The sequence below is a fragment of the Peromyscus californicus genome, unplaced genomic scaffold (genome assembly GCF_007827085.1).
Source record: "Peromyscus californicus insignis strain IS unplaced genomic scaffold, ASM782708v3 Scaffold_18__1_contigs__length_77618521, whole genome shotgun sequence".
Lineage (NCBI taxonomy): Eukaryota > Metazoa > Chordata > Mammalia > Rodentia > Cricetidae > Peromyscus > Peromyscus californicus.
Window position 1 is genome coordinate 47,444,984 of NW_026294480.1, and position 19,481 is coordinate 47,464,464.

Here is a 19,481-nt window from a genome sequence, read left to right on the forward strand (position 1 = left end):
TGCCTTGGTGTGGTGATCTGAGAAGTGAATTAAAGGATACCTTGGACATAAAAGCATGTAGTTGAAGAACTTTCTAGATGGAGGATTCAGAAATAGCTGAGTAAGAATATCTGAGTTACTTGGAAGAAACAATAATGAATGTATAAGGTGCAGCAGAATATCATGTAGATGAGAAAGCTATATAGACTGAAGCAAATTGGACTTTAATCTGAAAGCAACAAGAAGCCATTAAAGAGTTTTAAGGACAAAAGGGCAGTAAAATGACCCTTTTGAAAATAGTCTCTGTCCAAATCATGAAAATTAGCTCAGAATTGTAGCAAGGCATGGAACAGAGACACTGTGCCTGTAGTTAGAAAGTTAACCATGAGTTTAGTGCAGAGATAAAGTGGCTTTGACTAAAATGGTGATAAGAAAGGTGCAGATAAATAAAGAATCGTTGAAACTTTGGCATGTATAACATAACATGATTTTTACATGTCATATGAATTGAACTGAAGAAATATATAATTCAGGGACTTGGTGTTTTAAAAGGATATCATATTCTTCATGTGAAAACAACTCAAATGTGGCTAGGGATATTAGCATATTGATAGAGCACCTACCTATTATTTTCAAGGCCCTGGGTCCAATTCCAAGCATCACCAAAATAAAAAAAAAATGTATTTTAAAAATCATCTGAAAACATAAAAAAAAATGTGACTTTTTTTTCTTGTAATGCTGAATGTCTGGTATTTACCATGCTCCTTATTTCCTGCAGTGATCATTTTAGTTCTATTTTATGATTTGAGCATGCAAAAACAGGGTTACACTTAACATTGACATTTTCACTTACCAGTCCTGCCCACTTTCTAATCATCACAGCTTGTTCTGCATTTCTCTTGCATTCAGCATTGTATACAAAAAAAAAATGTCAATAAAGACATCCTGAGTCTAAACCCAGAATGTAAAATCATTTTCATAAACATCCAAATTTCAGGAATATACTCACATCTTAGAACCATTTTTAAATTCCATATATTAGTATACTTTAGACTAATGTAAAGGATGAAATATTTGAGATAAAAAACGACTTCTAGGAATTTTAGGAAACAATTTAGAATGTATGGGAAATGCAGGAGGGTATATAGAAACAGTAGGGAAAATGGGAATGGTCAAAAAGAAATATATAGCGAGTTCCAGGAAAGGCGCAAAGCTACACAGAGAAACCCTGTCTCGAAAAACCAAAAAAAAAAAAAAAAAAAAGAAATATATATGAATGATATGTTAAATAAATGATCAATCAAGGCTAGCATAGATGGTTTAGCTCAAATTCAGAGGCTCGGCATCCAATTCAAGTTGTTCAACCTAGGATTCCATAAATATATCATCAACAAGATTGAGATGTGAAATGGCTTGAAGATTCCTCAAAAAAAGTTAAAATTAGAACTTTTATGAGCTGGGGAGATAGCTTAGATTGGTGAAGTACTTGGCAGGACTGGAGGATCCCTTGGGCTTGCTAGTCAACTGCTTTAGCCAAATCAGGGAATGAAAGACTGTCTTAAAAGTGAAAAATTGAGAGCTGTTGAGAAAGACATCCAACAGCGGCTGCTGACTTTCACAAGTATGCATGCAGATGGCTATGCATACTTGCACTCTTGCATGCACATGGTATGCACACTTGCGCATGTATTCACTCTCCCACACAAATTTGAGTTTGCATATGTTCCAGACATACACTCCTTTGTATATACCCCAGTGAATCATAGACAGCTTCAGATAGAGAAACTTGAATTTCCATGTATATCTTGACACTTTTCCCAATAGTCAAGTTAAGAAACAGCCCAGATGGTCTTCAACACATGAATGGGTAAATAAAATGTGATATATTCACAGTGGGGTTTTACTCATCCATAAAGAAGATTGAAATTATATCATTTGTAAGAAAATGGATTGAACTGAACATAATCATATTAACTGAAATAGCGACTCTCATAAAAAATCAAGCATCACATTTTTCTATCACCTGGGAGCTAGTTAAAAGAAAAAGCATGAAAGTAGAAGGGGAAGCCATGTATGTGGAAGGGAACTAGAAGAGTGGGAAAGGGTAAAAAGAAAAGAGTGGAATAAGTGTGATCTAAGTACACATGTATGGAAGTTCCCTAATAAAACCCTTTGCTTTTTATAGCTAATGTATGTTAGTGAGATGATTGCAAATTTAATAGTTTTCATAGATTCATGACACTTATATTCCACATTCCTTTTCTTATGTCTTCCTTGGAGCATTTGTTCAGTGAAGCCAACATAGGTGTTATAGGCTGCAACTGACAGGAAATCTTCTAAAGAAACCACAGTGGCTATCACAATATATAGAGTCAGGAAAGAGTGAGTGAGATTGAAGTTAGAACTAATCATGCAAATTACAATGTGATTTAAAAATCCAGCACACAAAAATAAATATCAATATCATCAAGAGTTGCACTTGGCTTTGTGGTCAATGTTTACTTTGTTTAAAACAAAGGAAGCATTATGGGTTTTGAATTTCAGTTCTGAGTATGGAGTTATAATCACCTCTTAGAAGCAACAAGTTAGGAAGTGGAAATGAAGGAGGCAATTTGTAACTTTTGATCTATAACCACAGTTTTTTAAGGAGTAAATGAAGGTAGATTGTTATGTAATTTTACAGAAGAGATCAAGGGAAGATTTAAACACTATGTTCATAATTATAGAGTGTAAAGGAAGATTTGAGATATGAGAGATGGAAAAACACCTTTTTATGGCAATAAACCAATAAATAATGCCTAAAGTTAATCCATATAAGAAATAGAAGCAAAACATCTCCAAACATGAAGATGGCTGGGATTGAAGATGGGCTACTACAATTCTTAATAAGTGCTCTTTTTATCTGGCACTAAGTAAGTTTCAAAAATTCTATATTGCTACAACTTGCACAAACATTGATAGTCTTTAATTTTTTTAATCTGTGAGCCTATGTAAAACTTTGTACATTCAGTTTATTTCATTCTCCAAACACCACTACATGTCTTCTTCAAAGCATGATTTTTGTTGATCACCCAACATGCCAGTGACACTTCCATGTTTTTTGGTAAATCTTGTAATGTATGGGGGAAAGAGCCAAAGTGATCTCCCACCTTTTACAAATGTTGTTTGATCAAAGATGGATGCCTAATTTCTAAGCTCATGCCCACTGCCCTGCACCCCTTTTCTTCAACTATCTAATTATTGACTACTCTCCATTTAAACTCTGGATTCTGTCACTTATATTTTTTTTAATTCTCCTCTCAAACTTAGGTAGTTATTATCCATATCCTTAACTTGAGCCACTTCCCTATCTCAGCTGCTTTTAAAATGCCACTTCTGTATTGTGCCAGCTTTCTCCTCAGTTGACACATCATCCTTTGGTCTCTTAGTCATCAATGACGTGTGTATTTCCTTCTCTGAGTGCCTGACCTACATATAAGCATGGCCACGTGCCATCAGCCACTTAAACTTAGCCTTCCAAAAACTGAATTTATTTTTCCCTGCTCATACTCAGATATGCTTCCTCATGTCCTAAGATAACCTGGTACTTGTCATAGAGAAGGGTGTAGCATGAATCTTAAAGAGTCTTATTAATAAAATCAAACCTGAGGCCAGTTATTGGGGTGAATGCTGGAAGGTCAGAGAAGCAGAATAAGCCACAGCTAACCTCAACTGGCCAACTTCTCAGCTGGTCTTGTTTCCTCAGACTGGAAGCCTCTGTGTCCTCATATCTGAATGGCTCTCAGCTGAACTGCTGCTAGAAGCCTGAAAGCTTAACCAGCCAAATGCTTCTAGTTTCTGGTCCTCACGCCTTATATACCTTTCTGCTTTCTACCACCACTCCCTGGGATTAAAGGCTCGCTTTCTGGAATTAAAGGAGTGAGTCACCATGCTTGGCTATATCCTTGAACACATGGATTTCTGCCTCTGGAATGCTAGGATTAAAGGCATGTGCTACCACTGCCTATCCTCTATGTTTAATATTGTGGCTGTTCTGTCTCTGACCCCAGAGAAGTTTATTAGGGTGCACAATATTTTGGGGAACACAATATCACCACAGAAGGGACTTGGAAATTTAATGTTTGTTAAGCTTCAACCTGCTGTGTCTTAAATGTAGACTTCAGATTCAGGAGATCTGGGTAGAAATTAAAAATACATATTTCTAATTGCTAGTGGTGTTTGATGATGTTTTAACAATTGATCCAGTACTGTGGAGATAGATCATTAGGTAATAACTCCTACTCTACAAGCATGAAGATCCGAGTTTGAATCCCTACCTCTGGCATAACAATCCAGGCATGTGCTGTAATCCCAGCCTTAGGGAAGAGAAACAGGTAGTACAGAGGGCTCACTGACCAGCAAGACTAACTACAATGAGAAGTTTTCATTCAACCAGAGACCCTGCTTAAAGGCTGTAAGGTGGAGAGCAATAGAGATAGACACTGGACATTCTGATACTCACAATAGTACATTCACACACACACACACACACACACACACACACACACACACACACACACACACACCTATGTATGTGAATAGATTGTTTTCCAAATAAATCATTTCACAATTGTTAGACATATAGTTACTAGGCAAAGTGAATTATTAAAATAAGTAATATGTACTAAAAAAACAAACAACTCAATATGAGTAAGCTATAATAAATATCTCTGCTAACTCCCCATGGGAGATCTTGCCTTGGAGGAGGTGGGAATGTGGGGTAGGTTGAGGGGGAAGGCTGGGGGGCTGGAGGAGGAAGGACAGGGGAATCTGTGGTTGATATGCAAAATGAATAGAAAAATCTCTTAATAAAAAAGGGAGGAAAATAAATAAATATATAAATATCCATATAATGTTGGATCAATAAAATAAGAAGTCATTCAACTGAATACCATCTTAAGTTAATAATCTGAAGTACAGAAAAAGTGACCTTTGAAAGAAAATGTAACTATATTCAACCAAGACAATAAAATTTTTATGCATAATGCTCTCCTGTAGCTGTGTCAATTTTACATTCCATAAATGGACAAAGAGCAGATATTTTCCTTAAGCATGTAGGCTTTACAAATAGGCATTGATTTGCTCCACCAAGTAAAGTAATACACTTTTCTGTTGCATTTCACATGCCTGAGAAGCATGGCAAGGAATAAGACATGTAAAGTATGATATGCTTCAAGGTTACAGTTTTAATGTTTTGAGCAGTTGGGCACCATTGCATTATGGAATAAAAGCAGAGTTGACTAAAGGAAGAATGAAACCATGATTGGGCCAGCATTAATCACACATCTGTGGTTACATATTAGTGAGTGTAAGAGTCTTGGAAGCCAACCCTTGGTTTATTTTTTTTCTAATGTTGAATGTTTTCAGACTCACTGGACTGCAGACTATATTCCACAAAACTTTGTCTAAAATTAAAGGACACAATGAAACAGGAGAAAGACAATGTTAACAAGAACACAAAATCCAAGAGCCCCTCCAGAGCATAAATTCTCCATAGGCCCAACTTTTGATAACCGAGGCTTGCTGAGTTTCTGGCTTGCTGAGTTTCTGGCAGCTTAAATGCCAAAGAGCCATCTCCTGGGGTTAGGTATGCAACTCTAGTATGGATGTTACAATCAAGATTATCTCACAGAATTCCAAACTTTTTTTTCCCAAGGAAATTTCCAGAAATAAAGACAGATTCTAATCTAGCTACCTTCATTATCGTGCATAGAGTCTGATAGAGAAGTCACTGAAACGTCTGTGCCCCAACAGCTTAGAGGAGGAAGAAGAACAAATCCCAAATCCTTTGAAGGAGGCTACCAGAGAATATACAAGTTTGATGTCTCCATCAAAATTTAATGAATATTTTCCTCAACTATTAATCAGTTATACACAATGGCAGTGAAGAGTTGACACATAAGATCAAAATGTTATGTCATGTTGCTTCAGAAGGGTGGATGCAGGTTTCTTGGCTTTAAACACTTCAAATAGGCGGCTTCTCCTCCTCCTCCTCCTCCTCCTCCTCCTCCTCCTCCTCCTCCTCCTCCTCCTCCTCTTCCTCCTCCTCCTTCTCCTCCTCCTCCGTCTTTTTCAATGAAAAATGGTATAGTTATTGAATGAAGAAATTTTTTGTGACAAATTGGTATTTCAGTTCAGGGTAATAATTGATAAAACAATCTCTGGATAAACTATTAAAGGATTTCCTGTTATATGTAGGAAAATAGTGAAAGACTGTAGTTACTTGATACTTAAAATTTCTCAGTTAGTGAGGCTTGCCATCAATCACCAATTGCAGGTTCAGTAACTGTGTGTACCCAATAAAGAGACATAGACCAGGACTCTGTCATCAGAAAAAGATACAAAACATATCATTTGTGTTTTAGTTAATGAAAGAATCATCTCAGTAACATTACCCTATGTAAAAACCTAAATTTTTTATATTGATTCTATCATCATTGCAGCGAAAATAATTTACTATTTTGGAGCCACATATGGTGGCACATGCCATTAATCCAAGCACTTGAGAGACAGAAAGAGGTGGATATCTGTGAGTTCAAAATAGGGCTGGTCAAACCAGTCCAGGACTGCAGTGACCCTGTTTTAATAGATATAGAGATAGATATAGATAGATAAATAGAGATAGATATTAATAGATAAATATGGATGCATAGATAGAGTATACAAACTATAGTATTTTTGAATGTCTGCATTAAGAACACTTGGAGAATGCCTCCCCAAGTTTAATGTATATATGAACCATAGAAGAACTATTCTTAAAGATATGGATTCGATACTGTAATTCTCTCTTCCAATAGTCTCTCAAATATTTGTGTTCTTATGCTCCTATTTGATGAGCTGAGTAGTTATCTTAGCAGAATTTTACATGTGCTTATGCAAAAATAAAAGACACTTGAGTGAAGACATCTCTAGGATTACATGCAATCATTAGCTTTTCCCAAAGCTTCTCCTCCTTAGGCCTTAGAAACAATTTTTAGAATTAGTCCCTTAAATGAAATCGAATATCTGTTAAACTCTGCCTATAAAAATTCTGTAGAACTAGCCTCCTACTGATATTCTCCTCCAGCAATCTTTGTCACTTAAGAAAGTATGGTCTTCAAAGAATAATCAAGTTTTTTGCCTCTAGATTCAAATTTTAAGTAGGTTCAGATCTTAGTCAGAGGTTTAAGACTCTTTGTGCTAGGAAAAGTTACTAGACTCCGCTTTCAAATGTCAACCAAGAGTGTCTTGAGTTCTTCCACAACTCAACTAGTAAAGCCTAGAGCCCACCCCACCTCATTTTACTCTGGCCTATCAAAAGCCCTTCAGGTGCCTGCCCTGAAAAACTTTCTCCCAGAGTTTGGGGAAGGCACTACAAGCAGCAGGAATTCTAATCTTAGGAATATCAAATGAATCTACTTATCTGAGGGTATATCAATAAATCTATGCACACTATGATCTTTCAGTCCATCACTTTATTGTTCTAAGTAGCTTAAACTCTGCCCCAGATGTCTCTGCTGTTCTTTTTTCTACTGCTCCTCTAAATCTACATCTTCTTGTCAGCTTCATTCTTAGCTCCTCTCTTGCCTGACTCCTTTTATTTCTGGCAGGAGACTCCTTGCAATCCGCAGAAAAATTTTAAAACCCTCAAGGTCATAGCATATTCGTAGAATAGAGGACAAGGAGCCATTACCATAGTAGCACAAGGTTCCAAGGTCTCAGGACCAGAGCAGAAGGTGCAGTGAGACAAACTCTGAGACTTTGCTTTTTATCAGCAGACTTGGGCAAGTGAAGAATAAGGAGGCTGTTCTTCGGGTGTTTTGTGTTAGAAGCCTTGGTGAGACACCTGTGACTCTGACTTTGTGCATAACTGTATAGTTTTAAGCTTATGATCTATATACAAAGGCCTTTACTCTAGTTTGGACTTGCTCTGAAGTAAAAATGAGCCAAATGTGTGCAGTTTCTGTTAGACTGAGGAGAGATTATTATTTTCTGTGTTAGTCTGAGCAAAAGGAACAAAGCAGACTTTAAGTGTCTACAGTTACATGGGACAATGGATCTGGCTATGAAGCATATCCCAGTATATTTTCTATATATCAAAATGATACAGCTGAATGAAAAGCCATCTTCCTGACCACCCACAGATATATGTGCCCATAAGATTGAGATGTAATCATGAGATTACACACACACATTTTATGAAAATGCATGGTAATGGGGAGACATTATAGCTGTAATTGCATAAGAAGTTTACAACAAGAAACAGCCAATTCCTTCAAAAGGCAATAACTCCAACATGCCTTGTGTGATGGCTTAGTCCTCTACCAGAGCCCTTGGTTCTGATAGGTTGACCTTTTGAACAATAGTTGTCCCCTGCTGTATACTCCCACGGCCTTTTGCTACCAGCTGCTCTTAATACTGGCCCCATCATTTCTGTTTCAGAGCTACAGTTCAAAATTCACCCTGAGCTCCTGTCATGCCTTTTCTCCACATCTCATTCTTTTCAGGATATGGTCACCCACATAAAATGCTTTATACAGTATGACACCCATAAGCACATTAGACCTTGGTGCTCTAGTTCCTGCCTCAGCAAGGATTTACTCTTTTTATTACAGAGTATTCCAGTGTTATTGAATATGGTGTAACAGCACACAGGATGACTTTTAGCATGGCCTAACAGTGTTTTCTATTTTCTCCTTCGTTTATAGTATAAGCAAGTGGAACAATACATGTCATTCCATAAGTTGCCAGCTGACATGCGCCAGAAGATACATGACTACTATGAACACCGATACCAAGGCAAGATCTTTGATGAGGAAAATATTCTCAATGAACTTAATGATCCCCTGAGAGAGGTAAGATTTACTGTCCTTGATATGAGTGACACACTATTATCAATTATTTCTATTCTTCTAGGCAGTCCTTTAGTCTGCGTTGTAACTTACTTAAAAGCATAATCAGAACTACATGCTAATACATCAGTTGTTGCCTTTATTCATCTTTTTGTTTCTTCCCTAAGAGACTTCTAATCATTTCAAAAAGAATATCAGAGAATTATTCCTTTATGACTCTTATTCCATTTAATGTATTCATGACTCTCAAAAGTACATTCGGTAGCTTCATTGTCCCCATGTTCCCAACATCCCATTCTTTTATGCTGTCCTTTTTTTGGTTTGAATTTTTGACAGTTTATCCTTGCCTTCATACATTTTCTCGCTCATCCTTGGAAACCGGATCAGGAGATCCTAGCCTGCTTCCAGTAAATCAGCTCTTGGCATCTCACTAAGATGTTTTTGCAACACCAACAGGCACTCTTTGCCATGCACCCTCTTCTCATCTCTTCCACAAACCCTCCCCTCTGCTACCAGTCACTTCACTCCTAAACCCAAAGTGGATGCTCTTGATTCCCTCATCTAAAAGGGCTTGGCTCTCAACTTCTCTTATTACTAAATCTCTTATAGATTTTCTGTGCAATGATTACATTGTGGTGTGATCATCAAGTATTTACCACACCTTGTAGCCCTGGAAAGTTATCAAAGCCATACTGGTAATGAGTCCTTCTCTACACTGTTGAGAGCGCTTTGTTACTCTGCTAACAAGACACAAACCCTGATTCCCCTGCTGAGGCTCTTTACACGGAAGCATTAACTGAAGCTCTGGGGTTTCATTCCTTGCCTCTGAACTTGTTTTCTTTCATTTATTTTATTACGCGTTTTTAGTCTAAGAGTTTTAATTCAAATTCTTTTTCATGAATTTCCTTTTCTTAAAAGCTTTACGATATCCCCTGGCACCATGTAAGTTATGTAATGAAGTCATTATCTTCCATCAGTGAAACACTCAACTCTTGGAATCTTTCTGAAATTTTTAGTTATTCTTTCAGGTCACTTTGAATATAAAATTTGAGATCTATTTTAGACCTTTTTTTTTTCAACTTGTGCACATCCTGTCTCTAATTTACATTCATAGTACATCTCACATGCATGCCTTACCCTCTTGCCCACTGCCACAATCTGAAATTTGCACTTCTTAGTTTTCTTTAGGCTTGAGTCTACTTTCTCTTTATTGCCCTTAAAACAACACAGACAGTACTAATTTTCTTATGTACATGAGCTATCATTTCTCTGCTCAGAAAAATTTTGATAGTTAGGTTATGAGTTCAATCTTTCTGCACTCTGATTCCAGCTACCTTTGTAGTTTTTCATTTCTGCTATCGTCTTGCAAAGTGATCTGTAGCCAAGGGGAACAACTTGCTGTCTTGCATCAACATCAATGATAATAATTTCTCACTCTACATAGTATGTTTTCCAGAAATGATGCTCGTCTTTTGATAATCTAGTTCCAGTAATACTTCATCACTCCCTTCTTTGATACAAGGCTAAATCTAGTATTTCTTTCCCATGAACCCAAGAGCACTTTCCTATTGCTTTTTTATTTTTCTCCTCGTTTGCCTTGAAATTTCTTTAACCATAAGTGTTCTTTTGTCTATATTTTAGTTTTTTTCCCCTTTGTTAAAATTCTTCACACATTTAACATAAATTAAGCAACAAAATATTTTCATTTTAACTTTTCTCTTTTATAACCATCTCTACACTACAGTTGTTACATCCTCTAAAATTTATTTGTATTGTGAAAAGCTATAAAATGTGTGAAAGAGTTCTAAAAATAAAATAAATATCAGCTATTATGTTGTTATAACTTGTTTTTTTTCTGCTTCTCAATAGAATTAGAATGTATAACTCTTTGGGCTTTGTAAAATATAACTCAAATGTATTTTGTATTTTTACTATTTAAGAAAAGCATTCCATTTATTTTGTTTCTTAAACTGCCAATTGTCTTTGCTGGAACACTTTCCTTTTACCTCTTTTCATATCCAAATCTCAAGACAATTGAGTCAGTTTAAGTCAGTTTCAATGGTCTCAAGAAGTTCAGAGATGACCCAGGCCGGGTCACAGGACAGAGACAAAGGCACTCCAAGAAACAGTGACAGAGGCAAAGAGAAAGTTCAAAGAGAGGAAGGTAAGCTACACCTCAGGCTTTAATGCACAAAGGCCAGAGAAAGGTAGGATCACAGCCTAAGATGTCATGAAATAGTGCAAAAAGCTAACAGAGCAAGTGCAAAATGTACTTTAAGAAATTTCGCCCTATGTGTCATAGTCCATTGTAATGAAAACGAAAGAAAAAAAAACTCAATGTGTTGTGAAATGACTAGAGATTTTCTGGATGTGATGCTCTGTGTGCTTCGCTCTGGTCATATCATGATTTATACTGATCTTCAGTGAAAAAAGAGTCCAGTATTCACTTTTATCTGTATCACCATCAACGTCCCATTTCATTACTTCTTACAATCAATTTACCACCTGGTTGTCACCTTTTTTTTTTTTTTTTTTTTTTTTTTAGTTATTGAAATGCCATCTTCTCAGGTTCTTGACATCTTTTGCCTCAACTTTTAAGTGCAATAAAAACTTTTTCTTGGGCTTTCCATTGGCAGCTCAAATGTAACTCGTAATTGGACTGCCACGTTGACTAACAGATGGTGTCATGCTTTTCTTAGAATTCAAACATGAATTGCATCTTCTGAAGGAAGTACAGCCTCCTTACCATGTCAAAGGAAACTATGGCAGTGCTTCTCAACCTTCCCAAATCTGTGACCCTTTAATACAGTTCCTTATGTTGTACAGATCCCCCAACTATAAAATCATTTTGTTGCTACTTCATAACTGTAAGTTTGCTACTATTATGAATCATAATGTAAATATATGATATGCAGAATATCTGGCATGGGATCCTTAGAAGGGTTGCAACCCATGGGTTGAGAACCACTGCTTTATGGGCTGTTTTTATCTTTATATCTTTATGTTAATTCTTCACCATTAAGAAATTATTGATAAATTTCTTTTAAAAAGTTCTGATTGTCTCTTTTTTTTTTCATGCTGTTCTTTCCTCAATCTTTCCTACTCATTTTAGTTTTCCTTCCATTGGTTATTCTTATCAGACATTGCTTTCTCCACATATTTTACCGTTACTACTTTGTCTCCATACAGTGATCATCATTTGTGATTTTATTGTCTCTTTTATGCCTGCAAGGCTTTTGAGACTAGAACCTTTGCCACAATTACATTTGTATCTCCAATGAAGAGTATGTACCAGTAAATCATAGAATGATTACGGAGTTAGATGATCTTTATTATAATCGTGAATAAAAACTAGATTCGGAATCATGCCTGCTTGATAAAATTAGGTTTCCTAGAAACAGCATTTGCCATCCTTATAAAATGAAAACTTTTCTTTCCTCTGACATTAGAATAACACAAAAATCTGTCCTTAATGTTGTAATGACTATTTGAAGGATAAGTGGAAGAGGCTAAGCATGGAGAAACAATAACTGTCCTAGTTAGCCTGGCATATCAATTTGACAGATTAGGGTCATCTGAGAGGAAAACTTCCGTTGAGGAATTGTCTACATCAGACAAGCCTGTGGGCATGACTGTTGGCATTTGTCTTGTCAAGTGATATAAGCTGACCATGTCCACTGTGGGAAGTCACATCCCTATGCAAATACTCCTTAGCATGAGCCTGGGCGTGAGCCAACAAGCCACGTTTCTTCTTCAAGTATCTGCTTGAATTCCCTGAATGATGGGCTGTGACTTGAAAGTACAAACCAAATAAACCCTTTTGTCCCCAAGTCCCTTTTAGGTCAGAGTATTTTATCATAACCATAGAAATCAAACTAGAACAATAGCATTAGTCATGACTGAAATAAGATTTGAATCTAAAACAATGTTCAGTCATAGCAGAAATTAAGTGATTTATCTTTGTCATATGTTAGAGACTACTTGCTGAAACCTTTAACAAATAATTGGCTCATGCATATTGCTCAAGTCTCGATATTAATGTTAATTTATCAAAGAATCCGTCCCAGGGCAATTCATCCAGATCAACTCCTCTGTAACTACTCCCCTTCACATTTGTTGTGTGCACATCATGTGCCTTGCTTTCTCCTAATGTTTACTTGCGTGCTCTCTGTTCTGTCACACAATGAGTTTTCGAAAAAGGACCTTGTCTCTCTTGATTCCCTCACCCCCCCCCAATCCTACACATAACTTATATTAATTAATTATTCAGTAAATGCGTACAAATAAATGTGGACCACATACCTGGCAACTCATCTCAGAGAATCGTTGATTGTCAGTGTAGCTGGAGAATTTTGTCTATAAGACAGTGGCATTTGGAGTGAGAACAGCACTTCTTGGCATGGCGAGCTTCATTCTTACAGCTTAGTATCATTGTATATTTTTCTATGGCCAATATACTCTTCCTCACTATTTGCAAAAATATGCTACTGTGTGTATTCATTTGTAATTGTGTTGCAATATATGCACTGTATGACAGGTAGTTCTGTTTTATTTGCAGCCATTTTATATTCTAACTTTCAATGTGCTGTGGGTTAGTTGTTTAACAGAGTTAAGGAATAGGAGAAGGGAGTGACTGTCAATGGAGCACATTAGGGAAGGTATATGAATATTTGCCGGGGATCAGCCTCAGCAGTTTCGGGGGGTCTGAGGGATGGGATACCTGGAAGGCTCAATAATGACTCAGAGACAATGTTCGTGTGAGCTGACAGGTCACTTGGGGCTCCTGCAGTTAAGTTTCTTTTGCTTCCCTGGCTTCTCTTAGTTTCTCTAACTTCTCTTAGCTTCTCTTAGTTTTTCTTAGCTTCTCATAGCTTTTCTAACTTCTCTTAGTTTCTCTTTGCTTTTCTAACTTCTCTTAGTTTTTCTTAGTTTCTCTTAGCTTCTCTAGCTTCTCTTAGCTTTTGCTACAGCTTCATTAGCTTCTGTTATTGCCCTGGTGATCTCAGTCTTTTATTATCATAAGTAAAGGGGGAACAGAAAGCAAAGGGGAAATCACCCAATACAGAATGTTCTCATGATTCTAAAGGTTATTCTTAGAAAATCACCAATATATTCTTCATCATCTTTTACTAAAAACAGAAACTATCCCAGACTTAACACCAAAGCAAACATAATCTATTTTTATTATTAATGATTATACAATCTTTTGAGCACTTGACCCAAAAGCTAGCAATATGCAATTTCACAAAAAAGTAAAAATAAGAACAGTGGTCAATGTACCAGTCATTTCCTTCTCACACAGCCTGATCCGACCTCAAGACCCTTGTAGCCTCCTAAGTTCCTCCTCAGCCCTCTGCAAACACTAAGCCCAATGACTGGTGGGCTACAATGACCTCAGACAAGAAATCTGTCCCTGTAAGTCAGCAACTTCTGTCCTTCTATATCCAATGATTCCAAGGAAGACCTAATCTAATTTTAGAGCTCCTGTGAAAGGAAGCTCACCTTTCTTGGCAGCTCTTTTCAATCAAGGAACCCAATAAAGCTTGTAGCAATCATTCCATCAATTGTCACATTATCTCCCCTCCTTCAGGAGGAATAAAAAAATATCTGAATTAAAGTTGCATCTCCCTTTCTTGGTGGAGGCCACTATTTTCCTCCTATTCTAGGTTCCCACACTTCCCATTTGTCATCCCATCTATATGTTACTCCATCCATAGTCTTCAGCCAATACCCCTTAGGGTCTCAAGTTTTACACAATGTCCTTGGAATATCCTCAAAAACTGAATTATTCATCATGGCCAATTTAAGTTCAGTGTGTTGATACACATCATACCATGTGCTATAGTTGACCACACATTCGGTACAGTTTATCCAAGACTAAAAAGCTTCTCCAGGCTGCAGGTTCTTTTCCATGAACTACATAACTGCTTTAACCCCAGCCTGGGTGATCATCTCTGTATAATTTCCTGTGAAATTTAGTTCTCTCTTTTCCTGCATCACAGAAATCACCATTGATCTAGGAACACAGAGCATGAAGATCAGATAGAAGAAAAAGACTAGTATTACAAAAAGTATTTATATGGAGGAGGACATGACATGTGCATGCCATAAAGCATGACCTTGGGACACATAGGCATTTCTGCCTTGGCCCTCTAGAGGCATGCTAAGCAGAAGATCCGGAGGGGAACACATGGAGGGTTGATGGTCCACAATCTCAAGTCCCCTATTCTCCAATCTCTGCTGGCAGCAGTCAGCCATTTTATATGCCATCCCTGGCAAATATTCTTTCTGCTCACTGTAAGCCAGTAGCATTCATGAAATACATGAAAGATATTATATCAATCTTCCACCAAATTCAGATGATGGTAACTGACAGTTCGATTGTTAACTTTACTATGACAATATAATGTTTGTGGATGATATTACTGTCCTTATTAAAGAGGTTTCATACACTTCTTTTTCATACTGTTATATAGCCACATGCTTAAAAGATGTCTGTGTATAGGCAAGAGTACCCTAACCAAACTCAAACTGCTAGTACTTTAATATTAGACTTTTCACACTTTAGAGCTTGGTAAATAAATTTATACTGTTTTTAACCCAGGAAGTCTGTGATGTTTCTGTCCACAGCAGCCCAAATTAACTACTCTAAACTAATCACCATGCAAATCTGCACAGAAAATGCTCAATGAATCATCAAGCAATTGTTGCTGATTGGCCCATCCAAATCCAGTAGTGACACATCCAGAACATTGGAGATTCACAGAGGAAGAGGTTCTTGTCAGTTCAGCACTGGCTAAGCCTCAGAACCTGAACTCTGAGATCTAACAAAATCTTCCCTGTTGGGGGAATGAAGTGATTACAAATGTGTCTTAAAATCTCCCTTCATTTCTCTGTGAGCTAACATAGTGTGGCTCAAAGTAGAAGAACAAGTACAATTTTCTAAGAAAAGTTCTTTAAGATGGTACCCAGAAAATTACTATCTTAAATCAGGAAATTTATATTATGATGTATTCACCATTTCTCCTGCCTATAATCTTGGTGCTTTGCGGGTATGCCTAGTCAAAATTATATGCTTGCTGACTTAGGAATCTGTGAGCTAGGGGCACCCCTACACCCTCCCACATATCCAGACATATGCTGGCTTTCTTTGTCTTAGATAGTCTTAATCTTTTGTTGGCACTTGTAATTATATGTGCTCTTCCCTCTCTGTAAGAAATAGTGAATGAACACAAGCTTCTGACAGGCAGATTAGGACCATGATCGACAGTACAGTATCATACCACTAGCCAACACTAACTAAACGGGTGGTTTCAAGCTATTTCTTAATTAATTTGCATTTCTTTCCTTATGTTTAAATGCAGAGGTTGAAAATATTAACTACACCATAGGGTGCTGTTAAAACTAAGAAGTTTTACCTTCTTAGTAAAAGATGAGGAAAGTACCCAGTACATAGCAAACATATTTTTTTAAAGTATTAAATAGTCAAGTAATTCAGTGCAGACTAGCCTATCATTGTAGCCTTAATGGCTTTTATAGTTCAGTGAAAGACATATTTGAAAAACATCAAGTATAACTAACTATATGTAAGGCACTGAAAGGGTGATTCAAAGTATTAGGACAACATGCAGGAGATGCTGAACTAGACCTTACTGTATGTCCCATTTCTTTTGGAAGTTATTCAAACAATCTGCTAATAGCTCTCCCTTCATTTCAGCTTGCAGCTCTCTGGAGGCAATGCCCCGAGCATCAAAACTTGACACTGAAATATTAAGATCATAAGATTGACGTGTACTTTAGTAAATGCCAGCAGTATATTTAAAAATGAAACTTGATTAGAAATATTCAGTGAACTCTACCCCTTGCTTATGAGTGCTTGTGTGCTTGTTGGAATGCATATGAAGAAGGAGGAGGAGGAGGAGGAAGAGGAGGAGGAGGAGGAGGAGGAGGAGGAGGAGGAGGAGGAGGAGGAGGAGAAGAAGAAGAAGAAGAAGAAGAAGAAGAAGAAGAAGAAGAAGAAGAAGAAGAAGAAGAAGAAGAAGAAGAAGAAGAAGAAGAAGAAGAAGAAGAAGGTCTATTTTTGGCATGATCAGTCTTACCCTGATTCCATAGGAGCAGAATGGCAGACCTAACACTCAAGAAAGAGGCTAATGCCTTTCTAAGCCAGTCTCCAAAGTTCAGAACGGATCTATTTTTAAACAATGATGTGTGAGGAGCTGAGGACTGAAAATAGGTGCAGATCATGTGCCCCAGGAGATTTTCAAACATCAGTATATTTCATTCTCGTAAGACATGAAATGGACTGAGCGTATTAGCCTGGCCTCTGACCTTTAATTTGTAAGATGGGTTTGTTACACTAAAAGGCAAAATTAGTGTGAATACTTAGTGTAATTTTGAATCACTTTTAACAGTCTACACTTGAGTACCTAAAATATATTTTAAATTACATTTTGTTGAAATTAACCAAGTAGGCTAGATGCATTGCATTGTAAAGCTATGCCTGCCTCCCAAAGTTGTCATGTATTTATGTAACAGGCACAAGTAACAAAAGATGAGATAAAGAATAAGGGCGTGATCTCCCAGAGGTTATAATTCCAAATGACATTAACCAAGAACTTTTCACTGTTATTTTTTATTGTCTTGTTTGTGTTTGTGTTTTCACCAGGCATCTCTAGGTCCTATCAAGGAGATGGAAAACACTTGCACTGATTTTTTTTTTTCTAATGTGTACAAGGTATTGACCCCGACTTGACTGGAAAGACAAATTCAGAGATGCACTAATGCAGTTTTCAGTCTCAAAGGAAGCGCTACCTGTATACTGGAAGAGACAAAAAATATATAGAGAAGAATGAAAAGAACAAGAAGTAAAAGCAAGAAACCATTAAGAGAAACCTTGGAGATGCAGGAAATCACCCATAGTTAATTGCTAGAGCGAGGCTACATAGACAAAAATAGCTGACAAGAATAAGTACATTCACCAAGGCCAAGAGCACACAGTAGAGGCCTCAAAGGAAAAGGGTTGCTCTGAATGTGGAAGCAAATGCAGAATGCGAGTAGAGAAGGAAGGTAAAAGATGGAGTTCAGGGAAAGAAAACATGGTAAACAAAGGAGAAGCTTATACTAAATCAGGTTTCTATTTAGTCTTTCTTCGGTCCAAGGAGGAAGGAAACAAATTATTGAAAGAGGAACTTTTTCATTCAACAGTCATTTAAGACATAATAAAATATAAAGTTTTAAAATATGATTACAATTTTTTTTTCTGTTGAGGAAACCCATGCTTTTCATCATAACTAAAATAGTGGTGAAAATTATGTTGCATCATCTTTGGAAAAAATGATTGAAAATAGGACTCAAACTAAAATAATGAAGATGATTAAAGAACAAACTTAAGAGTGTCCATGATTATTGCTAAGAAGTCAGTGTACTCAGCAGTATTTAGTAACGTAATTAAGACAGAAGAAAATCTGAGCTATGAAAAGAATACATTTTAAAGACATTATATTAATTCAGTGTGTATCTTTGTGTGTGTTTGTGTGTGGGGAGAGTCTGTATGTGGAAACCAGAGATCAAGTTGCAGGAGTTTTCTTTTTCTTTCTGTCTTGTGGGTCCCAGGGATTGAATTCAGACCACAGTTTTTGGTAACAGGTGCCTTTGTTCACTGAGCCATGTCACTGGCCCAAAAGCAAACATTTTGTATCAAGGTTCTACGCTGGGCTAAATGCAAATCTTTTTATTTCCATACTTTCAAATTAGAACTATCAAATGAGAATATCTTTGGTATTTTTTTTAGCTTGCACAAAGCATATTTGTATCTTTAAAAATAGCACCTCAAATGTATATGTGAGCTACAGAGCTTCTTGTTGTTAAGTCATGAGACCAGTTAAGGATTTTCCTGTGAATGTTCTCAGCTTTTGAAGATTGCCTTGGCATCTGTGGAGCAAGGTGATTATCTTAGTGCCTTTTCTGTTACGATCACAAAATACCTGATAAAAGCAACGTGAGGATGTAAGGGTTTGTTATGGCTTACAGTTCAGAGGACACAGCTCATCATGACGGAGAAGAAGCAGCAGCAGGCCAAGAATGTAGATGGTGGCAGAAACAGAAGCCTGCTTAGTCACACTGAATCTACATTGAGGAAGTAGAGAGAGAACTGGAAGTGGGGTCAGGATACAAAGTGTTAAGGCCTGACCCAAGCAACTTATTTTCTCCAACAAAGCTCTACCTCCTAACACAACTTTCTCAAGTGGTAAGACCTGCTAGGGACCGAGTGATCAAAGAGTATGTCAAGTGTTTGAGGAGCTTTACATTTAATATCACTTTATCCAATAAACAAATTATTGCCACTATGTGATGGCATGCTGAGGTAGATAAATGTCTAATGACTGTGACTTTAGACTGCAAAAGTGACAGAGAGCCACTAATACTTGGAAAGATCTAAGCTCTACTCTATCAGTATTCTGATATAATGTATACATTTAAAGTCAGATGTCACAAGGCTAATAAGACTGGAACACTGTGACCTGGAACCTTTGAAATCCTCAGAGTCCTTTAATATTGAGAATTTAAACATCATTTCCCCTACCCTAGTAATGCACATAATTTATGTGTTTATAGCATTTATTTATGATTGCA

The 19,481-nt window shown here is 37.0% G+C and overlaps 1 protein-coding gene across 1 annotated transcript in view; it reads left to right on the plus strand.

Annotated features, from left to right (window-relative positions):
* The window catches only part of Hcn1 (hyperpolarization activated cyclic nucleotide gated potassium channel 1), a 397,328-nt gene that overhangs the window by 303,662 nt on the left and 74,185 nt on the right, over nt 1-19,481 (plus strand). The window contains exon 5 of the mRNA XM_052743322.1: nt 8,706-8,852. Within this exon, the coding sequence (XP_052599282.1) occupies nt 8,706-8,852 (147 nt within the window). The remainder of the gene's footprint in view (nt 1-8,705; nt 8,853-19,481) is intronic.